This window comes from Schistocerca nitens, chromosome 5 (genome assembly GCF_023898315.1).
Source record: "Schistocerca nitens isolate TAMUIC-IGC-003100 chromosome 5, iqSchNite1.1, whole genome shotgun sequence".
NCBI classification, from domain to species: Eukaryota; Metazoa; Arthropoda; class Insecta; order Orthoptera; family Acrididae; genus Schistocerca; species Schistocerca nitens.
In genome coordinates, this window is record NC_064618.1 from 85,923,177 (window position 1) to 85,945,798 (window position 22,622).

A 22,622-nucleotide genomic window follows, 5' to 3' on the forward strand; every position below is an offset into this window, starting at 1 on the left:
TCTTTAACACTGGTAGCATGCCGCGACAGCGTGGACGTGAACCGTATGTGCAGTTGACAGACTTTGAGCGAGGGCGTATAGTGGGCATGCGGGAGGCCGGGTGGACGTACCGCCGAATTGCTCAACACATGGGGCGTGAGGTCTCCACAGTACGTCGATGTTGTCACCAGTGGTCGGCGGAAGGTGCACATGCCCGTCGACCTGGGACCGGACCGCAGCGACGCACGGATGCACGCCAAGACCGTAGGATCCTACGCAGTGCCGTAGGGGACCGCACCGCCACTTCCCAGCAAATTAGGGACACTGTTGCTCCTGGGGTATCGGCGAGGACCATTCGCAACCGTCTCCATTAAGCTGGGCTACGGTCCCGCACACCGTTAGGCCGTCTTCCGCTCACGCCCCAACATCATGCAGCCCGCCTCCAGTGGTGTCGCGACAGGCGTGAATGGAGGGACGAATGGAGACGTGTCGTCTTCAGCGATGAGAGTCGCTTCTGCCTCGGTGCCAATGATGGTCGTATGCGTGTTTGGCGCCGTGCAGGTGAGCGCCACAATCAGGACTGCATACGACCGAGGCACACAGGGCCAACACCCGGCATCATGGTGTGGGGAGCGATCTCCTACACTGGCCATACACCACTGGTGATCGTCGAGGGGACACTGAATAGTGCACGGTACATCCAAACCGTCATCGAACCCATCGTTCTACCATTCCTCCTAGACCGGCAAGGGAACTTGCTGTTCCAACAGGACAATGCACGTCCGCATGTATCCCGTGCCACCCAACGTGCTCTAGAAGGTGTAAGTCAACTACCCTGGCCAGCAAGATCTCCGGATCTGTCCCCCATTGAGCATGTTTGGGACTGGATGAAGCGTCGTCTCACGCGGTCTGCACGTCCAGCACGAACGCTGGTCCAACTGAGGCGCCAGGTGGAAATGGCATGGCAAGCCGTTCCACAGGACTACATCCAGCATCTCTACGATCGTCTCCATGGGAGAATAGCAGCCTGCATTGCTGCGAAAGGTGGATATACACTGTACTAGTGCCGACATTGTGCATGCTCTGTTGCCTGTGTCTATGTGCCTGTGGTTCTGTCAGTGTGATCATGCAATGTATCTGACCCCAGGAATGTGTCAATAAAGTTTCCCCTTCCTGGGACAATGAATTCACGGTGTTCTTATTTCAATTTCCAGGAGTGTAGATTGGCGATTATTTGGTTCAGTGACACAGCATGTTGTCTTGGATAGTGTCATCATCAGATGTAGAAGTAACTTTGGGTGTTCTGCAAGAAGTATGTCGGGGCCTTTGCTGTTCATGTTGTTTATTAATTACCTTGCAGACAACATTAATAGTAACCTCAAATACTTTGAAAATGACACAGTTACCTATAGTGAAGTACTCTCTGAAACAAGCTGCTATTCAGTCAGACCTTGATAAGGTTTTAGAGAGGTGTAAAGACTGGAAACTTGCTTTAAACATTCAGAAAGATAAAACTGTGCACTTCACAAAATGAAAAAAAAAATGTAGTTCCCTATGACTATAATATCACTGAGTCATGGTTGGAATTGGCCACCTACTACAAATACCTGGGTATGGCACTTTGCTGGGATATGAAATTGAATGATCAAACAATGGAAATTCCAGGTTCAAATATCATCAGTATAAGGAAAGGTAAATTGTAATTCACCATATAGATGACACATTGAGTTTGCAGACAGGCACAATGAAAAAGACAGTTACATTATTTAGCTTTCAGCCAAAGCCTTCTTCATAAAGTAAACATATGCACAAGCAAGCACATCTCAAGCACATCTGATTGCCATCTCCGGCAGCTTGGACTGGAATGCTGGAATGATCACATAGGCTCAGTTGTGGATAAAGAAGGTGGTAGATCAGTTTCTTGGTAGAATAGTGGGCAAATGTAATCAGTCTACAATACAGATTGCTTACAAATCACTCATGTGACCCATTCTGAAGTATTGCTCAAGGATGTGCAGCCTATACCAAATAGGACTAACAGTGGAATTGAATGTATACAGAGCAGGGCGACATGAATGGTCACAGATTTGTTAGACCCAGGTGCAGGTCAAAATTAAAGGTTCTGAGGCAGAGGCATCCAGAAATATTTATAAAAATAAATTTCTCAATAACATATTACAGAATTTAAATTATCAGAACACAATTTTGCATATTTCACACACAGATTTAAATAATGTCAGTCAGTGTGTTTGGTACTGTTGACACGTGATATCATGTGATGTTTCTCAAACAGCTAGTAGCTAGTCTTAAGGCTGCACCTAGAAATGCTGCTTAGCTCTGCATAGCAGAGGTTTGGGGGCGTGGCTTCCTCGGAATACTGCTCTTACGGGTGTCCTAAAGGCTCTAATGTTTCAGCATAAGGGTATCCTACCAACCTGCACACAATTTATGTGTTCCATTGCTTATATCAAAAGCAAATGAACAAAGCTACTGAATCTTTGCTATAGAATCCCTGTCTCCCTATATCTCTATTATGCTTTGATGCATCATTAGTCAACATTTAGTATTATTGTTATGATAGTTTTTTAGAGAGTTTTTTGTTTTTGCCATTGGTTATTCTAGTTCACAAATGTCTCACCAGACTGCAGTAGAGTACAATAACATAAATATTACTGACTAGCGAGAGTGTCTTTTGTGTCTTTTAGGATGATTTGTTACAAACGGTCAGGAAATGTGACATTAGGGAATAAATAAGGTATATATATATTTTATCTTGGAGTTAGCTTTTGATGTTATTTAGTAATTGATTATTAAATGGAAAGAAGAGACAATGTGTAAGCATTTGGCCTGAGTGTGGTATTGTCCTTCCTGAAATTTTGGTTGTTGTGACAAACTGATCTGTAGCAGAGCCCGAAGTCTAGGTTAGTTCTGATAGATAAATGACACAGCCCTCCCAGCATGGAAACCATGAGCTGTGCCTAGGTAGACCCGTGGGAGAGTGTGGCAGAGATGCTGAAGAAGCTGAAGTGGCAGACTCTTGAAGACAGACATAAACTGTCCTGAGGAAATCTACTTACAAATTTTCAAGAACAAACTTTAATTGATGGTTCTAGGATTACAGTACAATCCCTAATGTATTGCTCACATAGGGATCATGAGGAGAAGATTAGATTAATTTTTTTCCACATTCAGTATGTAAATGGGATGGGAAGAAAACCTAATAACTGGTACAGTGGGGCATACCCTTGGCCAAGCACTTCACAGTGTTTTGCAGAGAACTGACATATATGTAGAGCTATTAGTTTCAAACAGAGGGGAAACTTTATTTACATTTCACTTCACATTCTAATGTACCACATTGCTAACTGTAAAATAAAAGTAAGTGTTGATGCGTCCTGTATTTTGAGAAAGAAATGTTAGATTATTTCATGAGTAACTTGTTTCTAAATAACTTCCTTTTTTTTTTATTTTATTTTAATTTTTTTTTTTTTTTTTTTTTTTTTTTTTTTTCCAGACTGGAGGCAAAGATGCGAAAGTGTTAGAAGCAGTGAAAATCACTGTGTGGTCCAACACTAAATGTAGTGAAGCCTATTCAGACGTTACAAAGCCAATTCTATCTTCAAATATCTGTGCTGGAGACCGCTGGAAAGGACAGTGCAGTGTGAGTAGAAATCTATCTCTTAGCACAGTCATCATGTCAAATTCCCAACCCATGAGCCTATGTGTTCCCCATACACTATTGTCCAAAATTTAAACATAATCAAGTGGCGAGATCATATTTCCCGAACAGATTATGAGAAGAAGTATATGAGAAGGTGAAATTAAAACATGAAGTTTTTACAGCAAATAATGTCAATAACATGTAATTAGAAAAGTTTTTAAACAAAAAAAATTTTTGCAATGACAACAAAACCATTTATGGTGAATTCCATCTGATATACTTGTTTGCCCCCCCATGAACCATGGACCTTGCCATTGGTGGGGAAGTTTGCATGCCTCAGCGATACAGATGGCCGTACCGTAGGTGCAAGCACAACGGAAGGGTATCTGTTGAGAGGCCAGACAAACGCATGGTTCCTGAAGAGGGGCAGCAACCTTTCCAGTAGTTGCAGGGGCAACAGTCTCGATGATTGACTGATCTGGCCTTGTAACACTAACCAAAATGGCCTTGTGGTGCTGGTACTGTGAACAGCTGAAAGCAAGGGGAAACTACAACCGCATGTTTTCCCGAGGGCATGCAGCTTTACTGTATGGTTAAATGATGGTGAACTGGCATTCTACGAATCAGAGCATGGAATATAAGATCCCTTAATCGGGCAGGTAGGTTAGAAAATTTAAAAAGGGAAATGGATAGGTTAAAGTTAGATATAGTGGGAATTAGTGAAGTTCGGTGGCAGGAGGAACAAGACTTTTGGTCAGGTGAATACAGGGTTATAAATACAAAATCAAATAGGGGTAATGCAGGAGTAGGTTTAATAATGAATAAACAAATAGGAGTGCGAGTAAGCAACTACAAACAGCATAGTGAACGCTTTATTGTGGCCAAGATAGACACGAAGCCCATGCCTACTACAGTAGTACAAGTTTATATGCCAACTAGCTCTGCAGATGATGAAGAAATTGATGAAATGTATGATGAGATGAAAGAAATTATTCAGTTAGTGAAGGGAGACGAAAATTTAAAAGTCATGGGTGACTGGAATTCAAATGTAGGAAAAGGGAGGGAAGGAAACATAGTGGGTGAATATGGATTAAGGGTAAGAAATGAAAGAGGAAGCCATCTGGTAGAATTTTGCACAGAGCATAACTTAAGCATAGCTAACACTTGGTTCAAGAATCATAAAAGAAGGTTGTATACATGAAGGATCCTGGAGTTACTAGAAGGTATCAGATAGATTATATAATGGTAAGACAGAGATTTAGGAACAAGGTTTTAAATTGTAAGACATTTCCAGGGGCAGATGTGGACTCTGACCAGAATCTATTGATTATGAACTGTATATTAAAACTGAAGAAACTGCAAAAAGGTGGGAATTTAAGGAGATGGGACCTGGATAAACTGACTAAACCAGAGGTTGTACAGAGTTTCAGGGAGAGCATAAGGGAACAATTGACAGGAATGGGGGAAAGAAATACAGTAGAAGAAGAATGGGTAGCTCTGAGGGATGAAGTAGTGAAGGCAGCAGACGATCAAGTAGGTAAAAAGATGAGGGCTAGTAGAAATCCTTGGGAAACAGAAGAAATATTGAATTTAATTGATGAAATGAGAAAATATAAAAATACAGTAAATGAAGCATGCAAAAAGGATTACAAACGTCTCAAAAATGAGATCGACTGGACGGGCAAAATGGCTAAGCAGGGGTGCCTAGAGGGCAAATGTAAGGATGTAGAGGCTTATCTCACTAGGGGTAAGATAGATACTGCCTACAGGAAAATTAAAGAGACCTTTGGAGAAAAGAGAGCCACTTGTATGAATATCAAGAGCTCAGATGGAAACCCAGTTCTAAGCAAAGAAGGGAAAGCAGAAAGGTGGAAGGAGTATATAGAGGGTCTATACAAGGGTGATGTACTTGAGGACAATATTATGTAAATGGAAGAGGATGTAGATGAAGATGAAATGGGAGATATGATACTGCGTGAAGAGTTTGACAGAGCACTGAAAGACCTGAGTCGAAACAAGGCCCCGGGAGTAGACAACATTCCATTAGAACTACTGATGGCCTTGTGAGAGCCAGTCATGACAAAACTCTACCATCTGGTGAGCAAGATGTATGAGACAGGCGAAATACCCACAGACTTCAAGAAGAATATAATAATTCCAATCCCAAAAAAAGCAGGTGTTGACAGATGTGAAAATTACCGAACTATCAGTGTAATAAGCCACTGCTGCAAAATACTAACGCGAATTATTTACAGATGAATGGAAAAACTGGTAGATGCTGACCTTGGGGAAGATCAGTTTGGATTCCGTAGAAATGTTGGAACATGTGAGGCAATACTGACCCTACGACTTATCTTAGAAAAAAGATTAAGGAAAGGCAAACCTACGTTTATAGCATTTTTAGAGAAAGCTTTTGACAACGTTAACTGGAATACTCTCTTTCAAATTCTAAAGGTGGCAGGGGTAAAATACAGGGAGCGAAAGGCTATTTACAATTTGTACAGAAATCAGATGGCAGTTATAAGAGTTGAGAGGCATGAAAGGGAAGCAGCGGTTGGGGAGGGAGTGGGACAGGGTTGTAGCCTGTCCCCAATGTTATTCAATCTGTATATTGAGCAAGCAGTAAAGGAAACAAAAGAAAAATTCGAAGTAGGTATTAAAATCCATGGAGAAGAAATAAAAACTTTGAGGTTCGCTGATGACATTGTAATTCTCTCAGAGCAGCAAAGGACTTGGAAGAGCAGTTGAACAGATTGGACAGTGTCTTGAAAGGAGGATATAAGATGAACATCAACAAAAGTAAAATGTGGATAATGGAATGTAGTCGAATTAAATCGGTTGATGCTGAGGGATTTAGATTAGGAAATGAGGCACTTAAAGTTGTAAAGGAGTTTTGCTAATTGGGGAGCAAAGTAACTGATGATGGTCGAAGTAGAGAGGATATAAAATGTAGACTGGCAATGGCAAGGAAAGCGTTTCTGAAGAAGAGAAATTTGTTAACATCGAGTATAGATTTAAATGTGAGGAAGTCATTTCTGAAAGTATTTGTATTGAGTGTAGCCATGTATGGAAGTGAAACATGGGTGATAAATAGTTTGGACAAGAAGAGAATAGAAGCTTTCGAAATGTGGTTCTACAGAATAATGCTGAAGATTAGATGTGTAGATTGCATAACTAATGAGGAGGTATTGAATAGAATTGGGGAGAAGAGGAGTTTGTGGCACAACTTGACAAGAAGAAGGGACTGGTTGGTAGGATGTGTTCTGAGGCATCAAGGGTTCACAAATTTAGCATTGAAGGGCATCATGGAGGCTAAAAATCATAGAGCGAGACCAAGAAATGAATGCACTAAGCAGATTCAGAAGGATGTAGGTTGCAGTAAGTACTGGGAGATGAAGAAGCTTGCACAGGATAGAGTAGCATGGAGAGCTGCATCAAATCAGTCTCAGGACTGAAGACCACAACAACAATGACAACATACTTGCTTGACAGCAATGTGGCACAGTCATCATGAGTCAGTTTAGGAATTCTTTTTGCTATTGATCTCTTTCCTGAGAAAGAGGTCTGGAATTCTTGATGGCAACTGAAAGGCTGCCTTTCACCACTCCAATACAAGCCAGATCTGGTATGTGGTGTTCGGATCCAGAAATAGTGCTAGTCAATCCAAGTGGTGAATACCCTATACCTATGAGAAATTTATTTATCCAAGCAGATCCATGTGGATGGCAATAATCAACCATGAAGATGAAATCTAGAGCCAGAAGACCTCTTAACAGTCATTTCAGTTATTATAATACAACAGCTCTATACCTATGGGCTGTAACTGGATTCCTCTGATCATCAACAAAGATGCGAACTCCTTACATCCATCCAATATGTGATGAGAGTAGTTCTGCAAATTAGTGTGTGAATCATATGCGAGGAAGACATTTCATCATGGTTCATCCATAATGCTCCTGACTCAAAAATAAATAAACTCTCTGCAGCCTGCAGTGAATGGACACACTCTGCTCAATGTCTGGCACACAGAGATTAGCTCCTCTGTCATGGTACCATTTTTTGGGAAACTGCAACTCCTGTGGTACATCAAATAACTGTATGGCAGACACTGCAGAATTTCTGCATGCAGTTAAGACCAGACACCTCATGTTGTAGAGTAATCACTTATGGCTGACCTTGAACTAGTCTAGAATCAATGTTTTCTATGCCTATGAGTTGTTTTAAAAGCTTTTAAATAGTGACTTATTGCCTATTGAGTTTTGTTTCAGAATTTGTGACAGACATTTATCCATGTAATGATTTTATCACTGTTCACAAGCATGAGTGTCTGGCATTGTTGAAGATTCACCCTTCACTGTTCATAGTGGACACACCAGCCACATGAGATGGTGAAACATCAGAAAAATCATTAAAATGTCTAAAACGTCTATCCCAAGACAAAAGCTAGCAGGCAATACATCAACAAGTGGCCACAGAAGCCTCAGAAATATCAAGTTATCTGATACTGGCTATCAGCTTTGACCTGTGATGTCATCCAAATGGCAGGCACAGCCATATCAATGGCCATCTAGTCTATGCAATATGGAGACTACAATGTCACAGATTCAATACAAATAACAAAACGAAAACAAATCCACATTTTAACATAATAACTTGAATAATAACATGAAACTAATGAGAAACACAAGAATTAAAGGCTTTTTGGTGCAGAGAAACAAAACAAACAACATTCCTAACAGAACATGTGCAATTGAAATAAAATTAAAGAAGTACACATAAAAAACACACAGTTCGACATTGGTATTCTGCTGTCTCAAGAATTTCAGTGTAAATTCTAGAAGCACTCGGCCTCCAACCATCTTGAAAACACGATATTTTAGGTTTGAGTGTGGGAGAGTGAGAACGTTTCTACCGATCCACCTGTTTCTATGTGCAGGCCGGAAGTTTGTTATTTGAAGACTGTAAGCGGGGCAAGTCACTGATGATGACAAGTGTTTTCCACCAGTGCCACAGAAGACATAAGTAGAACTCAACAAATAATTATGTCATATTCTTTGATGTGTCAGTGTCTGTGATGATGGTAAAAAAGACTATTGAACAGTTGAAAGTAGTTTCCTAAGGACACATTCATGTATATGACTCGCCTAAGAATAGAGACTTTTAAATTATTTCATGTCTTTGTTATGATCAAAGCAAGACACATGTATGATATTTTGAAGAAGTGTAAATGATTCTAACGTTCAAAGAATGAGTTAGCTTGCCAAAGTTATTGTTTATGAACATTGAAAATGTATTGTGATTGAACTGAAATATATTCTACGAGTGCATAAATTATTTCAAGAATAGAAAAGTAGTTAGTAAAGACCTTTAACCACCACCATCTCTTTGGAGAAGCAGCTTTTGGGAGATCAATGTAGTGGATTAACCAGAGAAGAGGATTGGCTACACACTATGGGCAAGTTAACTGAATTGAGAGACGTGTGAGTTTTGCACCCCAGCACCACACTGTCTCTTGATGTCGTCCAGAGAATGTTAGAGTATCTTCAGTGAACAAATTTAGATAATAAACTCAGCTATACAATGCTAATGGACAAGTAAATCAGCAGAGAAATGGTATCAGAAGATGATGATGATGAGGTCCCATACTCCGAGGAGCATAGGGGACGATGCGGGAGACCCGCACTGCCAACTAGGCAAGGTCCTAGCTTACGTGGTTTGCTATTGCCTTCCTCTGACCATAATGGGAAGGAATGAAGACAACACAAAAACATCCAGTCATTTCGAGGTAGGGAAAATCCCTGACCCCGCTGGCAATCGAACCCGGGACCCCGTGCGCGGGAAGTGAGAATGCTACTGCAAGACTACGAGCTGTGGTACCCAGCCAAAAAACCAAAGCTCGCTGCAAAAACTACTACTGAAGACTTCACTCAAGCGATATAGCCAGAATGAAGTCCTTGACACAAAGAATCCAAAATGCACCACTGCAGAAAATGGTATCAAAAACTTCACTTGGTCTACATAGGTACGGCAAAGTCAACAATAGCAACAAACCATAACTTTCTGCAAAAACCCAGTACTGAAAACATCACTTTACTTAATAACTAGAACCAACTCTATGGTAGCCACTAACCATGCCAAGCATAAGTAAACATTATTAACTACAAAAACAAAGAAAGCAACCCACAAATTCATAAGTAATTTCATTGAAAAATTATAAATGTATCACATAAGACATACTTCTTAACATGAATAAAAAATTTTAAAAAAGCCCAGGTAAAATTGAAGAATATATCTGGGAACAATTAAAAGAGATTTACGTAATCAAATGAAGACTATGAAATGTAGGTAAGAACTATATGTATTATATCAGATAAATTGTCATACAGTGTGCTGAAAATTATATTTTATCAGATATATGGGATTGTTTTTGGCAACAGGTTGTGTTGACTGACTGGGCAAGGCAGTGGGACCAATGAGAAAACAGCATTTGAAAACATCATCATGACAGGCGAATGAAAATACACAACACCACAAAGAAAAATAGTTGTGCAGAATGCCACAGTATAAAATGGAATGTTCTGTAAAATTTAAGTAAATACTTAGGTTCCTGCCAAAACACCACCTTGGAAATCAGAACATTATGAATTACACCAAGTTCTTAAAATGATCATTTTAAAGGTGATTGCTGCGAGTATGATCAAGCTATCACATTCAAATCTAAGCTAGACCTCGAACTATGTGACAGATCTATCTGTCACTACAGCCAGTTTTCTTCATTCACATTTGTTGGCTTTGCCAACTCATAAACAACTTGTAACATTCCAAACTAACTTAGACTTCAGGCTATGATACATACAACTCTGTCACCCCATTCACTTTTGTTCTATACCAGTTCGCACATTTACCAAAACAGGGGTTACTTCTGTCAGTTTGTGGCACTAGTTCACACATAATCCACGAAAGCCGTTTACAACCCCTGGTTCACATTGTTAACTTTCCTTTGGTCCAGATTAATACTTAAGTTTAGCCAAAAAGCCACTATTTATTACTTTTAAAGAAATCTATCCTAATCTGCAAAGCCACATCCTGCCGCCAAATGTCACTCAGTCACCAACTAACTCTGTCCCCAATACAAAATTCAAATAAAAATGAAATTAACACAAATGAAATCATACATTACTTTGAAAAAAAAAGGGGGGTGGGGGTAGGGGGGGTGGGGGGGGAACAAGTAGAAACTTTAGTCAACTTGATGTACTTGTCACACACATGGTACTATACAAATTCAGCATGTGAGTCTTTCTGTTGCAAAACCTTAATTTTGCTGGTCATATCATAGCACACAGCAACATTAAAATAATGACTGTTGAATTTTGTTGTCATTTCTATGACAGCTTCTAAGAATTACAAAGTGCAAAACAAAGCACTACCACTATCTACCTTTGATTGCAACAGTCACAAGTAACTCGACAAAATATGTTCAAAACATCAAAATTCAGTACAAGAGAGCACCACATCATACTATCAAATGCCCTCTGCAAATATGGAAAACAACTGTGACGTGGCATACCACAACTCTGTTACACCATTGGTCAAAGCTTATGTCTGCTACTGAACGTTTTGGTTGACACAATGCCTCAACAATTTTACACCTCAAAAGGGTACTTTGGGGCATATTCAACAGTACTTAGGTTGCAGTCAGTGACTTACACTGGTGCCAACAATTAAAGCAACAAATCGAAATTTTGTAAGGTTGCATTTTTTCCCCCACAAAACGGTATAATCAGGTGACTGTAAAGTAGAAACAATGTAAAGAATACAGAACATAAACAACTGCAACATGCATAATGGTAGACAAAAATGTTCCTAGTTTCTTTCCAACTTAATGTATTTACACACACATTCTGACAACTGGTTAATGTGCTCAGTATGGGCTGTGACCATCAGCAGCAGCACAGGCTTGACAAACAGTGGGGCATGCCGTGAATGATCCCATCAATCTCATGTTGAGGCAATAGTGCCTATTCTTTCTGCAGCACTGCTCACATGTCTTGGAGAATGGTTTTTGGATGCTGATGTAATGCAACATGGGTCCCTAGTGCATCGCAGTGTGCTCTATGGGATTCAAATTAGGAGAACGAGCAGGTCACACCATGTGTGCAATACTTTCTCTTTCAAACAAAACATCAACCAGGCTTGCTCTCTGGGTTCAAGCACTATCATCTAGCAATATGAAGTCTGGGCCCACAGCACCTCACAACAGCAGCATATGAGGTCCCAAGATCTCATCATGATACCTAACAGCAGTTAAATATTGCCTATGTAACCATACAATTTCATGAAGAGGCATTCCAGTGGTCAACATAATCCCTGTCCATGCCATTAGGGATCATCCTCGATATCAGTCTTTTTCCACTATGGTTGGGTCCTGAAATCATGTTCCATGTTCCCTCCAGATGTGAACCCACTGAGAATCACTGTCCAGAGCAAATCCAGACTCAACTGTAAAAAGAACATTGGCCCATTGTTCAACTGACCGACCAGGTGGCATGTTGATGGCTCCACTCTAGACATTCTCTTCTGTGAAGATGCTTCAGAGGTACACATACAGCAGGTCTCGGACAATAAAGGCCACTCTACCAGAGCCTTCTGTATACTGTTTTCTTCACTGCAACAAGTCCAGTGGATGCTGCAAGGTCAGATGTCAGTTTCCGTGCTGTACTAAGGCCCTTACAGCCAAATAACAGTTCTCCCTTTCTGATATTACAAGTGGTTGGCCCCACCCTGGTCCTCGGGACACAGTTTTGTTTTCTATAAACTGTCACCACATCCAAAAAACAACAGAATGATTCACATTAAGCCATGGGGCCACATCAGTTTGCTACTGTCCTGCTTCCATTCTTCCCATGGCCCTCCACTGCAGAGAGCCTGGGAGGCATCTTCACTGTGTCATACTGCACTGTCTGTGACTGTGTAGCCAGCAACTGTGAATGTGGCACTACCTGGCAAGCACTACCCTGTTGGATTGGTGCCCTGGCATTATAGTTGGCATGGTTGTCCATTGACCAGAATCCCACCTTCCACACAGGACACTATCGTATGGACACCTGTTGACAGTTTGTGTGATTGTATTGTAAATTAGACACAGGATGGGGAAATAGTGGTTTGCTGCTTTAATTATGGACACCAGTGTATCTGCTTCAAAATGCCTAAGGATTTTATCCTACAAGCCACAGGGCAAATGGGATCTGTGTGGTATACACTATTGTATGTTTCACCTAATTACTGGACTTTGGTAACAATAAATTCAAAACATTTCCAGGACATAATAATATCTAATGCAATGCTTTTCATTATCTTTTGAGCACATGTTTGTTTGATTTATGGTGTCATGTTTTTCTACACTTACAGCACAATTCTGTTACATGATGAATTTACACTGAATGCTTACTGCCCGACTTTCGCATTTTCCCGTTCTCCTGATTATGCTTAAGTTTCAGACATTAGTGCATAAACTGGCTTTCCAAGTTTTGTTGATCATTTTAGGCTAATAATTATTTTTCAATGAACCAGTAAAGAGACTAATATATCTATAGTGTTTCATAAAGTTGTATGCCCTCCCAATTACTCTAAATGGCAATCATCTCACAGAGAACAGCCACTCATACACGAGTTTGGATTTGGTGAGCCTGGGATTCTCAAGCTGAGGAGTGACAAGAATTGCCATTTTTCAGTCATGTCAAGGTTTTTGAATGCATCAGTGATCACCATTTGAGGCAAATCTGGAAAATTGTGCTTCACAGAGACCATGTATGATATTTTAACTAAGTAGATTGTGACTTTGGAAGCATGAGAGAAATTGCTGTAAACCTATGAAAAATTCTAAACCTCAAAATGAACTATGTGTTAATGAGGTGAATGGCTACAGATCCAAAATTATTAGTGAGACCCCTGTTGCCGATAAGATACATTAGGCCTGCTCAAGCATGTGGAACTGTGCTTGAGTGACCTATCTGTCCCCATAAATTCTTCCTGGATCAAAATGGGACCTACTATTCAAAATCCAAAACTTATCAGTGACATCACCCATTAATAATAAAAACCATCCATTTATAAGAGCTCAGATGCAAGTGAGTCTGAAGGAATTATTAAGTTTCTCTCTCTCTCTTTCCAAGCATTAATCCCGACTTGCGGGACCTGCTGTTCTGTTTTGCGACATCTCCTCCTTTTCTCCCTGTCATTGACATCTTCTGGTCTTAAGCCAACAACGTGAATGTCTCCCCTGATGTTGTCAGTCCATCTCTTTGCTGGTCTTCATGGTGGTCTTGTTCCTCCTGGGTTGATGTGGAGTGCTGTTTTTGCAACTGAGTTGTCTTGATTGCTCATGATGTGGCCGTATCAGCGGAGATGGGCTTCCCTCACTTTGTTGGTGATTGGCACGACACCAAACCTTTGCATACAAAAATACATCTGTATTTTTTACATGGTCACACCATGTCAGCCCCATGGACCATTGAAGCATCTTCGTCTCCATGGCATGTAACATTTTCTTCTGTCGTCATAGAGTGACACTCAGTCCCATACATTGCTGCTGATCTTATATACTTTTGCTTTTAGATACTAAGGCATCTTTTTATCACAGAGGACTCCAGTGACCTGTCTCCACTTGAGCCAAGCTGCATTCACCCTCATCTGAGTATCAAGAGTTGTGTCGCAGTCTGAGGTGATGACAGACCATAGGTACTTAAAATGCATGGTCTTTTTCACTGATACTTATGGTGCCTCTGGTTTGGGAGCCACATTCTAGGTACTCTGCCTTCTGGACATTGAGTTGCACTCCATTTTCAGCTATTCTGTCCTCCCACGTTTGAACCTGGTGCTGGAATTCAGGGCGGGCTTGGTTGGCAAGTACCACATCATCTGCATAAAGAAGGGTCCTGGGATGTGAAGTCTGTACGTCAGCGGTTGCCGTATCCATGCAAAGGATGAATAGCAATGATGAAAGGGCAGAACCCTGAAGAACACCCACAGTGATATCAAAGGGTGGAGAAATTCCAGCAGGACTCCGAACAACACTAGTGGAATTACGGTACAAAAGTTGCACCCAGCTTACATACTCTTCAGGGATGCCATGGCAGCGAAGAGCTTACCAAATAAGATCATGTGGGATACGATTGGAAGACTTTTCTAGGTCTAGGAATGCCATGTGTACATTCTTTGGACTCTCTCTCTGTGTTTATCCATCAAAAGGGGCATGGCATGGATAGCATCTATGGTGCTGCATCCTTTAACAAATCCACACTGATTTGGTGTTACAGAGACAATATGGTGCTGCATCCTTTAACAAATCCACACTGATTTGGTGTTACAGAGACAATAGTTCTGAGTCTGCTGTCAAGTATCCATTCAAAGATATTTAAAGTATGACAGAGGAGTCGAATAGGGCGATAAGTCGAGCAATCATTCACGTCTCCTTTTCTCTTTCAGATTGGAACTGTTATGCTAGTTGTCCAGGCTTGTGGAAATTGTTTTTTGGTGACGATTTGGTTGAAGAGTGAGGCAAGGAATTCTGAAGCAGGCTTTCTGAGCATTTTCCAGATTTCTGCTGGTAGCTCACCTGGGGCAGTTGCTTTTCCATTTTTCATCTTACTGATGGCAAGCATTACTTCCTCAGATGTTATTGAGGGGACAGGTCCTAAGGTAGGATCAGGACTAGTAATTCATGGATGTGTAAACTCTTTGTTGCTGATGTTATGAAAGCAGTCTGTCCAACACTGGAGAATAGACTGTTTATCACTTCGTAGTTTGGCGTCAGCTCCCTTGATGTGTATGACGTGTCCAATGTCCTGAGTTGAACAGTTACGTTTCTTGGCGAGATGGTAGATGTTGTTTCCTCCCAATGGTGTGTCAAGCTGGTCATACAGTGTCTGGTAATACTGGTCTTTTGCTGCAGCTACTGCTTTGTTTGCTGCTGATTTCAGGTTGCGATATTTCTGGAGATCAGTGTCAAGTCGTGAGTTCCACCAAGTCTTGTAGGCCATCTTTTTCTCCTTGATTGCTTGCATGACTTCATCTGTCCACCACCAGGTTTGTTTATTAATGTATTTTCTTCCAGAGCCACAAACTACTTAAGTCTGTGTAGAGAAAAGGCAGCAACTTCACTCTGGCATAGCACTGTCAATGTATTTTAAAATGATAGATATGTATGTATGTTCCAACATAACAGTGGAACACCTGGAGCAAATTTAATAAAAGTTACAACGGATATGATTTGAAGAAGTATATATGGTAATTTGATATTTTCTCACATTTCCACCCCCTCCATCTGAAAATGCCTCAGAAGGCCCAGCAGTACTGACAGACTGCCATATTGCCCTCAGACAATGGGCATCTGCATCTACATGTACATCTATACTCTGCAAACAACTGTGAGGTGCATGGCAGAAGGTTACATCTGATTGTACCACTTATTAGGGTTTCCTCCTGTTCAGTTCACGTATGGAGCACAGGAAGTATGATCGATTAAATGTTTCTGTGTGTGCAGTAATTATTCTAATCTTATCCTCACAATCCCTATGTGAGTGATACATAAAGGGTTGTAATATATTTATAGTGACATCATTTAAAGCCGGTTCTTGAAACTTTGTTAATAAACTTTCTCAGGACGTCTATCTTCAAGATTCATCCAGTTCAGTCCCTTCAGTATTTCTGGGACTCTATGCCAGGCATCAAAGGAAACCTGTGACCATTCATGCTGCCCTTCTCTCTCTATATGTTCAATGTCCCCTGTTAGTCCTATTTGGTATGGGTCCCGCACACTTGAACTATATTCTAGAACCAGCCACATAAGTGATTTGTAAGCAAACTCCTTTGTAGAATGATTCCACTTACCCAATTGTTGGTTTAAAAGAGGGGGGAAGGGGGGGGGGGAAGGGACCAAACAGCTATGTCATAGGTCCCTTGTTCTGAATAATACAATGCCACAAGGGTGACAATAAAACAAGCAAGACTGACAACCACAAAATGGAGAGCAAGGAAAAACCACAATAACGACAGAATGGTAACAAAATCTTAAATGGAAAAAAGTGGAGAAGAAAACCAAAGAAATGCAAGAAACAGGTAAAAGAGATTAAAATGACAAAACAGATTATCATGGCTGGCTGACCATGAGAATAAAAAGGAAAAGCCAGCCACTCTGCAACACATTAAAACCCCCACCTTAAAAGCACTGTGCTGGAGGGCACAGAGGGACAAAGGAAATGCACTAAAATTTAGATCAAATGATAAAACCCACCCTCATGAATAAAACATAGAACTAAATCAGCCAATGAGGCATTGTCGGATAAATTAGCGGCAACGAGTCTGATACCCAAATATTTCGTCACAGGGCAGTCAAAGTGGTGCAGTGCACCAGAATATGGCCCACTGTCAACCAGGCACCACATCGACACTGAAGCGGGTCGTCACTGCGCATGAGGTAGCCATGGGTCGCGCAAGTGTGGCCAATGCAGAGCCAGCAGGGAACCACCGAGTCCCTGTGAGAGGCCCACACGGAGGACTGCCACACATTCATAGTCTCCTTAATGGCATGCAGTCTGTTGTGAGTACTGAGATTATGCCATTCTGTCTCCCAAAGCCGAAAAACCTGGTGACATAAAAACGAATGCAGGTCAGTTATTGGGATGCCGATCTCCATATGTAGTTTCTGTGTAGCCTGTTTGGCCAGCCTGTCAGCAAGTTTGTTGCCTGGGATTCCAACGTTTCCTGGGGTCCACACAAACACCACTGAACGACCGGACCGTTCCAAGGCATAGATGGACTCCTGGATGGTCGCTACTAAATGATGACAAGGGTAGCACTGGTCGATAGCCTGTAGGCTGCTCAAGGAGTCAATACACAGAAGAAACAACTCCCCAGGGCATGAACGGATGTGCTTAAGAGCACGAGATATAGCCACCTGCTCTGCAGTGAAAACACTGCAGCCATGGGGCAAGGAATTCTGTTCGGTATGTCTAGGGGTAGCGTCTTTGATTCATAATCAAAACATCTTCGGTCCCAGGTTCGATCCCCGCCACTGCCTAAATTTTGATAAATAATCAGCATTGGCGGCCGAAGGCTTCCGGCATAAGAAGTCAGCCTCATTCTGCCAACGGCCTTGTCAAAGAGGGCGGAGGAGCGGATAGAGGTTCAGGGCACTCTCTTGTCCTAGGGGTGGGAAATTGCCCCTAAAGGCGGAAGACTCAGCAATGATCAATGACATGAGGATGCAGAAGGCAATGGAAACCACTGCATTAAAGACACGTAACGTGTATCCACAGGACATGTGGCCTGTAATTGAAGAAGTGTCATGATGATCTCTCCATTGGCAAAAGATTCTGGAATAGTCCCCATTCGGATCTCCGGGAGGGGACTGCCAAGGGGGAGGTTACCACGAGAAAAAGATTGAATAATCAACGAAAGGATAACGTTCTACGAGTCAGGGTGTGGAATGTCAGAAGCTTGAACGTGGTAGGGAAATTAGAAAATCTAAAAAGGGAAAAGCAAAGGCTCAATCTAGATATAGTAGGGGTCAGTGAAGTGAAGTGGAAGGAAGACAAGGATTTCTGGTCAGATGAGTATCGGGTAATATCAACAGCAGCAGAAAAAAATGGTATAACAGGTGTAGGATTCGTTATGAATAGGAAGGTAGGGCAGAGGGTGTGTTACTGTGAACAGTTCAGTGACCGGGTTGTTCTAATCAGAATCGACAGCAGACCAACACCGACAACGATAGTTCAGGTATACATGTCGACGTCGCAAGCTGAAGATGAACAGATAGAGAAAGTGTATGAGGATATTGAAAGGGTAATGCAGTATGTAAAGGGGGACGAAAATCTAATAGTCATGGGCGACTGGAATGCAGTTGTAGGGGAAGGAGTAGAAGAAAAGGTTACAGGAGAATATGGGCTTGGGACAAGGAATGAAAGAGGAGAAAGACTAATTGAGTTCTGTAACGAGTTTCAGCTAGTAATAGCGAATACCCTGTTCAAGAATCGCAAGAGGAGGAGGTATACTTGGAAAAGGCCGGGAGATACGGGAAGATTTCAATTAGATTACATCATGGTCCGACAGAGATTCCGAAATCAGATACTGGATTGTAAGGCATACCCAGGAGCAGATATAGACTCAGATCACAATATAGTAGTGATGAAGAGTAGGCTGAAGTTCAAGACCTTAGTCAGGAAGAATCAATATGCAAAGAAGTGGGATACGGAAGTACTAAGGAATGACGAGATACGTTTGAAGTTCTCTAACGCTATAGATACAGCAATAAGGAATAGTGCAGTAGGCAGTACAGTTGAAGAGGAATGGACATCTCTAAAAAGGGCCATCACAGAAGTTGGGAAGGAAAACATAGGTACAAAGAAGGTAGCTGCGAAGAAACCATGGGTAACAGAAGAAATACTTCAGTTGATTGATGAAAGGAGGAAATACAAACATGTTCCGGGAAAATCAGGAATACAGAAATACAAGTCGCTGAGGAATGAAATAAATAGGAAGTGCAGGGAAGCTAAGACGAAATGGCTGCAGGAAAAATGTGAAGACATCGAAAAAGATATGATTGTCCGAAGGACAGACTCAGCATACAGGAAAGTCAAAACAACCTTTGGTGACATTAAAAGCAACGGTGGTAACATTAAGAGTGCAACGGTAATTCCACTGTTAAATGCAGAGGAGAGAGCAGATAGGTGGAAAGAATACATTGAAAGCCTCTATGAGGGTGAAGATTTGTCTGATGTGATAGAAGAAGAAACAGGAGTCGATTTAGAAGAGATAGGGGGATCCAGTATTAGAATCGGAATTTAAAAGAGCTTTGGAGGACTTACGGTCAAATAAGGCAGAAGGGATAGATAACATTCCATCAGAATTTCTAAAATCATTGGGGGAAGTGGCAACAAAATGACTATTCACGTTGGTGTGTAGAATATATGAGTCTGGCGATATACCATCTGACTTTCGGAAAAGCATCATCCACACAATTCTGAAGACGGCAAGAGCTGACAAGTGTGAGAATTATCACACAATCAGCTTAACAGCTCATGCATCAAAGCTGCTTACAAGAATAATGTACAGAAGAATGGAAAAGAAAATTGAGAATGCGCTAGGTGACGATCAGTTTAGCTTTAGGAAAAGTAAAGGGCCGAGAGAGGCAATTCTGACGTTATGGCTAATAATGGAAGCAAGGCTAAAGAAAAATCAAGACACTTTCACAGGATTTGTCGACCTGGAAAAAGCATTCGACAATATAAAATGGTGCAAGCTGTTCAAGATTCTGAAAAAAGTAGGGGTAAGCTATAGGAAGAGACGGGTCATATACAATATGTACAACAACCAAGAGGGAATAATAAGAGTGGACGATCAAGAACGAAGTGATCGTATTAAGAAGGGTGTAAGACAAGCCTGTAGCCTTTTGCCCCTACTCTTCAATCTGTACATCGAGGAAGCAATGATGGAAATAAAAGAAAGGTTCAGGAGTGGAATTAAAATACAAGGTGAAAGGATATCAATGATACGATTCGCTGATGGCATTGCTATCCTGAGTGAAAGTGAAGAAGAATTAAATGATCTGCTGAACGGAATGAACAGTCTAATGAGTACACAGTATGGTTTGAGAGTAAATCGGAGAAAGACGAAGGTAATGAGAAGTAGTAGAAATGAGAACAACGAGAAACTTAACATCAGGATTGATGGTCACGAAGTCAATGAAGTTAAGGAATTCTGCTACCTAGGCAGTAAAATAACCAATGATGGACGGAGCAAGGAGGACATCAAAAGCAGACTCGCTATGGCAAAAAAGGCATTTCTGGCCAAGAGAAGTCTACTAATATCAAATACCGGCCTTAATTTGAGGAAGAAATTTCTGAGGATGTACGTCTGGAGTACAGCATTGTATGGTAGTGAAACATGGACTGTGGGAAAACCGGAACAGAAGAGAATCGAAGCATTTGAGATGTGGTGCTATAGACGAATGTTGAAAATTAGGTGGACTGATAAGGTAAGGAATGAGGAGGTTCTATGCAGAATCGGAGAGGAAAGGAATATGTGGAAAACACTGATAAGGAGAAGGGACAGGATGATAGGTCATCTGCTAAGGCATGACGGAATGACTTCCATGGTACTAGAGGGAGCTGTAGAGGGCAAAAACTGTAGAGGAAGACAGAGATTGGAATACGACAAGCAAATAATTGAGGACGTAGGTTGCAAGTGCTACTCTGAGATGAAGAGGTTGGCACAGGAAAGGAATTCGTGGCGGGCCGCATCAAACCAGTCAGTAGACTGATGACCAAAAAAAAAAAAATTTCCTCCATGGACATATGTGAAGCTGATGTGACCATCAGCAATCATGCCATCAGTGTAAATCACTTCATGGCCTTGGTACATGTCAAGAATCGAGATGAAGTGTCAGTGGAGAGCCACAGGGTAAACTGAGTCCTTTGGGCCATGTGAAAGGTCCAGGTGAAACTGTGGGCTAGGTGTACACCTTGGAGGTGTACATGATTCAACAACAAGTATAGGTGGTAAAGGCAAGGACTTCAGTTCAGATAGAAGGGATAGGACGCAAACTGCAATTGTAAGCCCTGACCTGGGCCGCCAATACGGGAGATGAACCACCATGGGTGGGAAAAGGAGATGGTAATTTGGATGCACAGGAGAACTATGAACATGTGCAAAGTAACTGGTGAGCAGTTGTGCACAACTGGCCTGTAATGAAGGAACTCCAGCCTCTGCAAGGGCGCTGGTCACTGGACTCGTCCTAAAAGCTCCCGACCCTAGTCGAATGCCACAGTGGTTTACTGGGTCAAGTAATGCAACGGCTGAGGGCACCACTGAACCGTCAATCAAACTCTCATAGGCAAGGTGGGATTGAACAAGGGCTCTGTATAGCTGCAGCAGCGTAGTGCGATCTGCACCCCAGCTGGTGTTGCTCAGGCAGCGGAGGGCATTGAGGTGCTGCCAGCACTTCCGCTTTAGAAGATGAAGGTGAGGAAGCCACGTCCGGGAGTCAAAAACCAGTCCTAAAAATCAGTATGTCTCCACCACAGTGAGGGGATCGTCAGTAATGTCAGTAAGGTAAAGTGCTGGTTCCGGATAAATGGTACGACGCCAACAGAACTGCATGACAAACGACTTTGTGGCCGAAAACTGAAAGCCATGTGCTACAGCCCATGGCTGCACCTTTTTGATGGCTCCCTGTAGGCACCACTCAGCAACACCAGTACTGATGGAGCAGTACGAAGTGCAGAAGTCGTCTGCATACAGAGAGAGTGAGAAGGACGGCCCTACAGCTGCTGCTAGACCGTTAATGGCCACTAAAAATAGAGACACACTCAATACAGAGCCCTGCGGGACCCCATTCTCCTGGATATGGGGGGAACTATGAGAGGCACAAACTTGGACACGGAAAGTACGAAGCGACAGGTAACTCTGAATAAAAATTGGGAGTGGGCCTTGGATACCCTACTCGTATAATGTGCCAAGGATATGAAGTCGCCATGTGATGTCATACGCTTTTTGTAAATCAAAAATACGACAACAAGGTGTTGGCATCTGGAAAAGGCTGTTATGGCGGCAGACTCAAGGGACACAAGATTATCAGTGGTAGAGCGACCCTGACAGAAGCCGCCCCAGCGGAAGCTGCCCTGACATGAAGCCAATAGGCCACCTGACTCCAGGACCCAACCAAACTGCCAACACACCATACATTCCAGCAGCTTACAGAGAACGCTGGTGAGGCTGATGGTCCAATAGCTATCCACATCAAGCGGATTTTTACCGGGTTTTAGCACCAGAATGATGGTGCTCTCCCGCCATTGCGATAGAAAGATGCCATCGCACCAGATCTGGTTGAAGATGACGAGGCGATATCGCTTGTAGTCAGGCGAGAGATGTTTAATCATCTGACTGTGGATGCTATCAGGCCCAGGAGCTATGTTGGGGCAACTTG

At 42.0% G+C, this 22,622-nt stretch overlaps 1 protein-coding gene across 2 annotated transcripts in view; it reads left to right on the top strand.

The window, feature by feature from the left end:
* Positions 1-22,622, top strand: part of LOC126259798 (chymotrypsin-2-like) — a 205,368-nt gene that overhangs the window by 162,264 nt on the left and 20,482 nt on the right. For both annotated transcript variants that reach the window (XM_049956820.1, XM_049956821.1), the window contains one exon: positions 3,494-3,640. In XM_049956820.1, the coding sequence (XP_049812777.1) occupies positions 3,494-3,640 (147 nt within the window). The remainder of the gene's footprint in view (positions 1-3,493; positions 3,641-22,622) is intronic.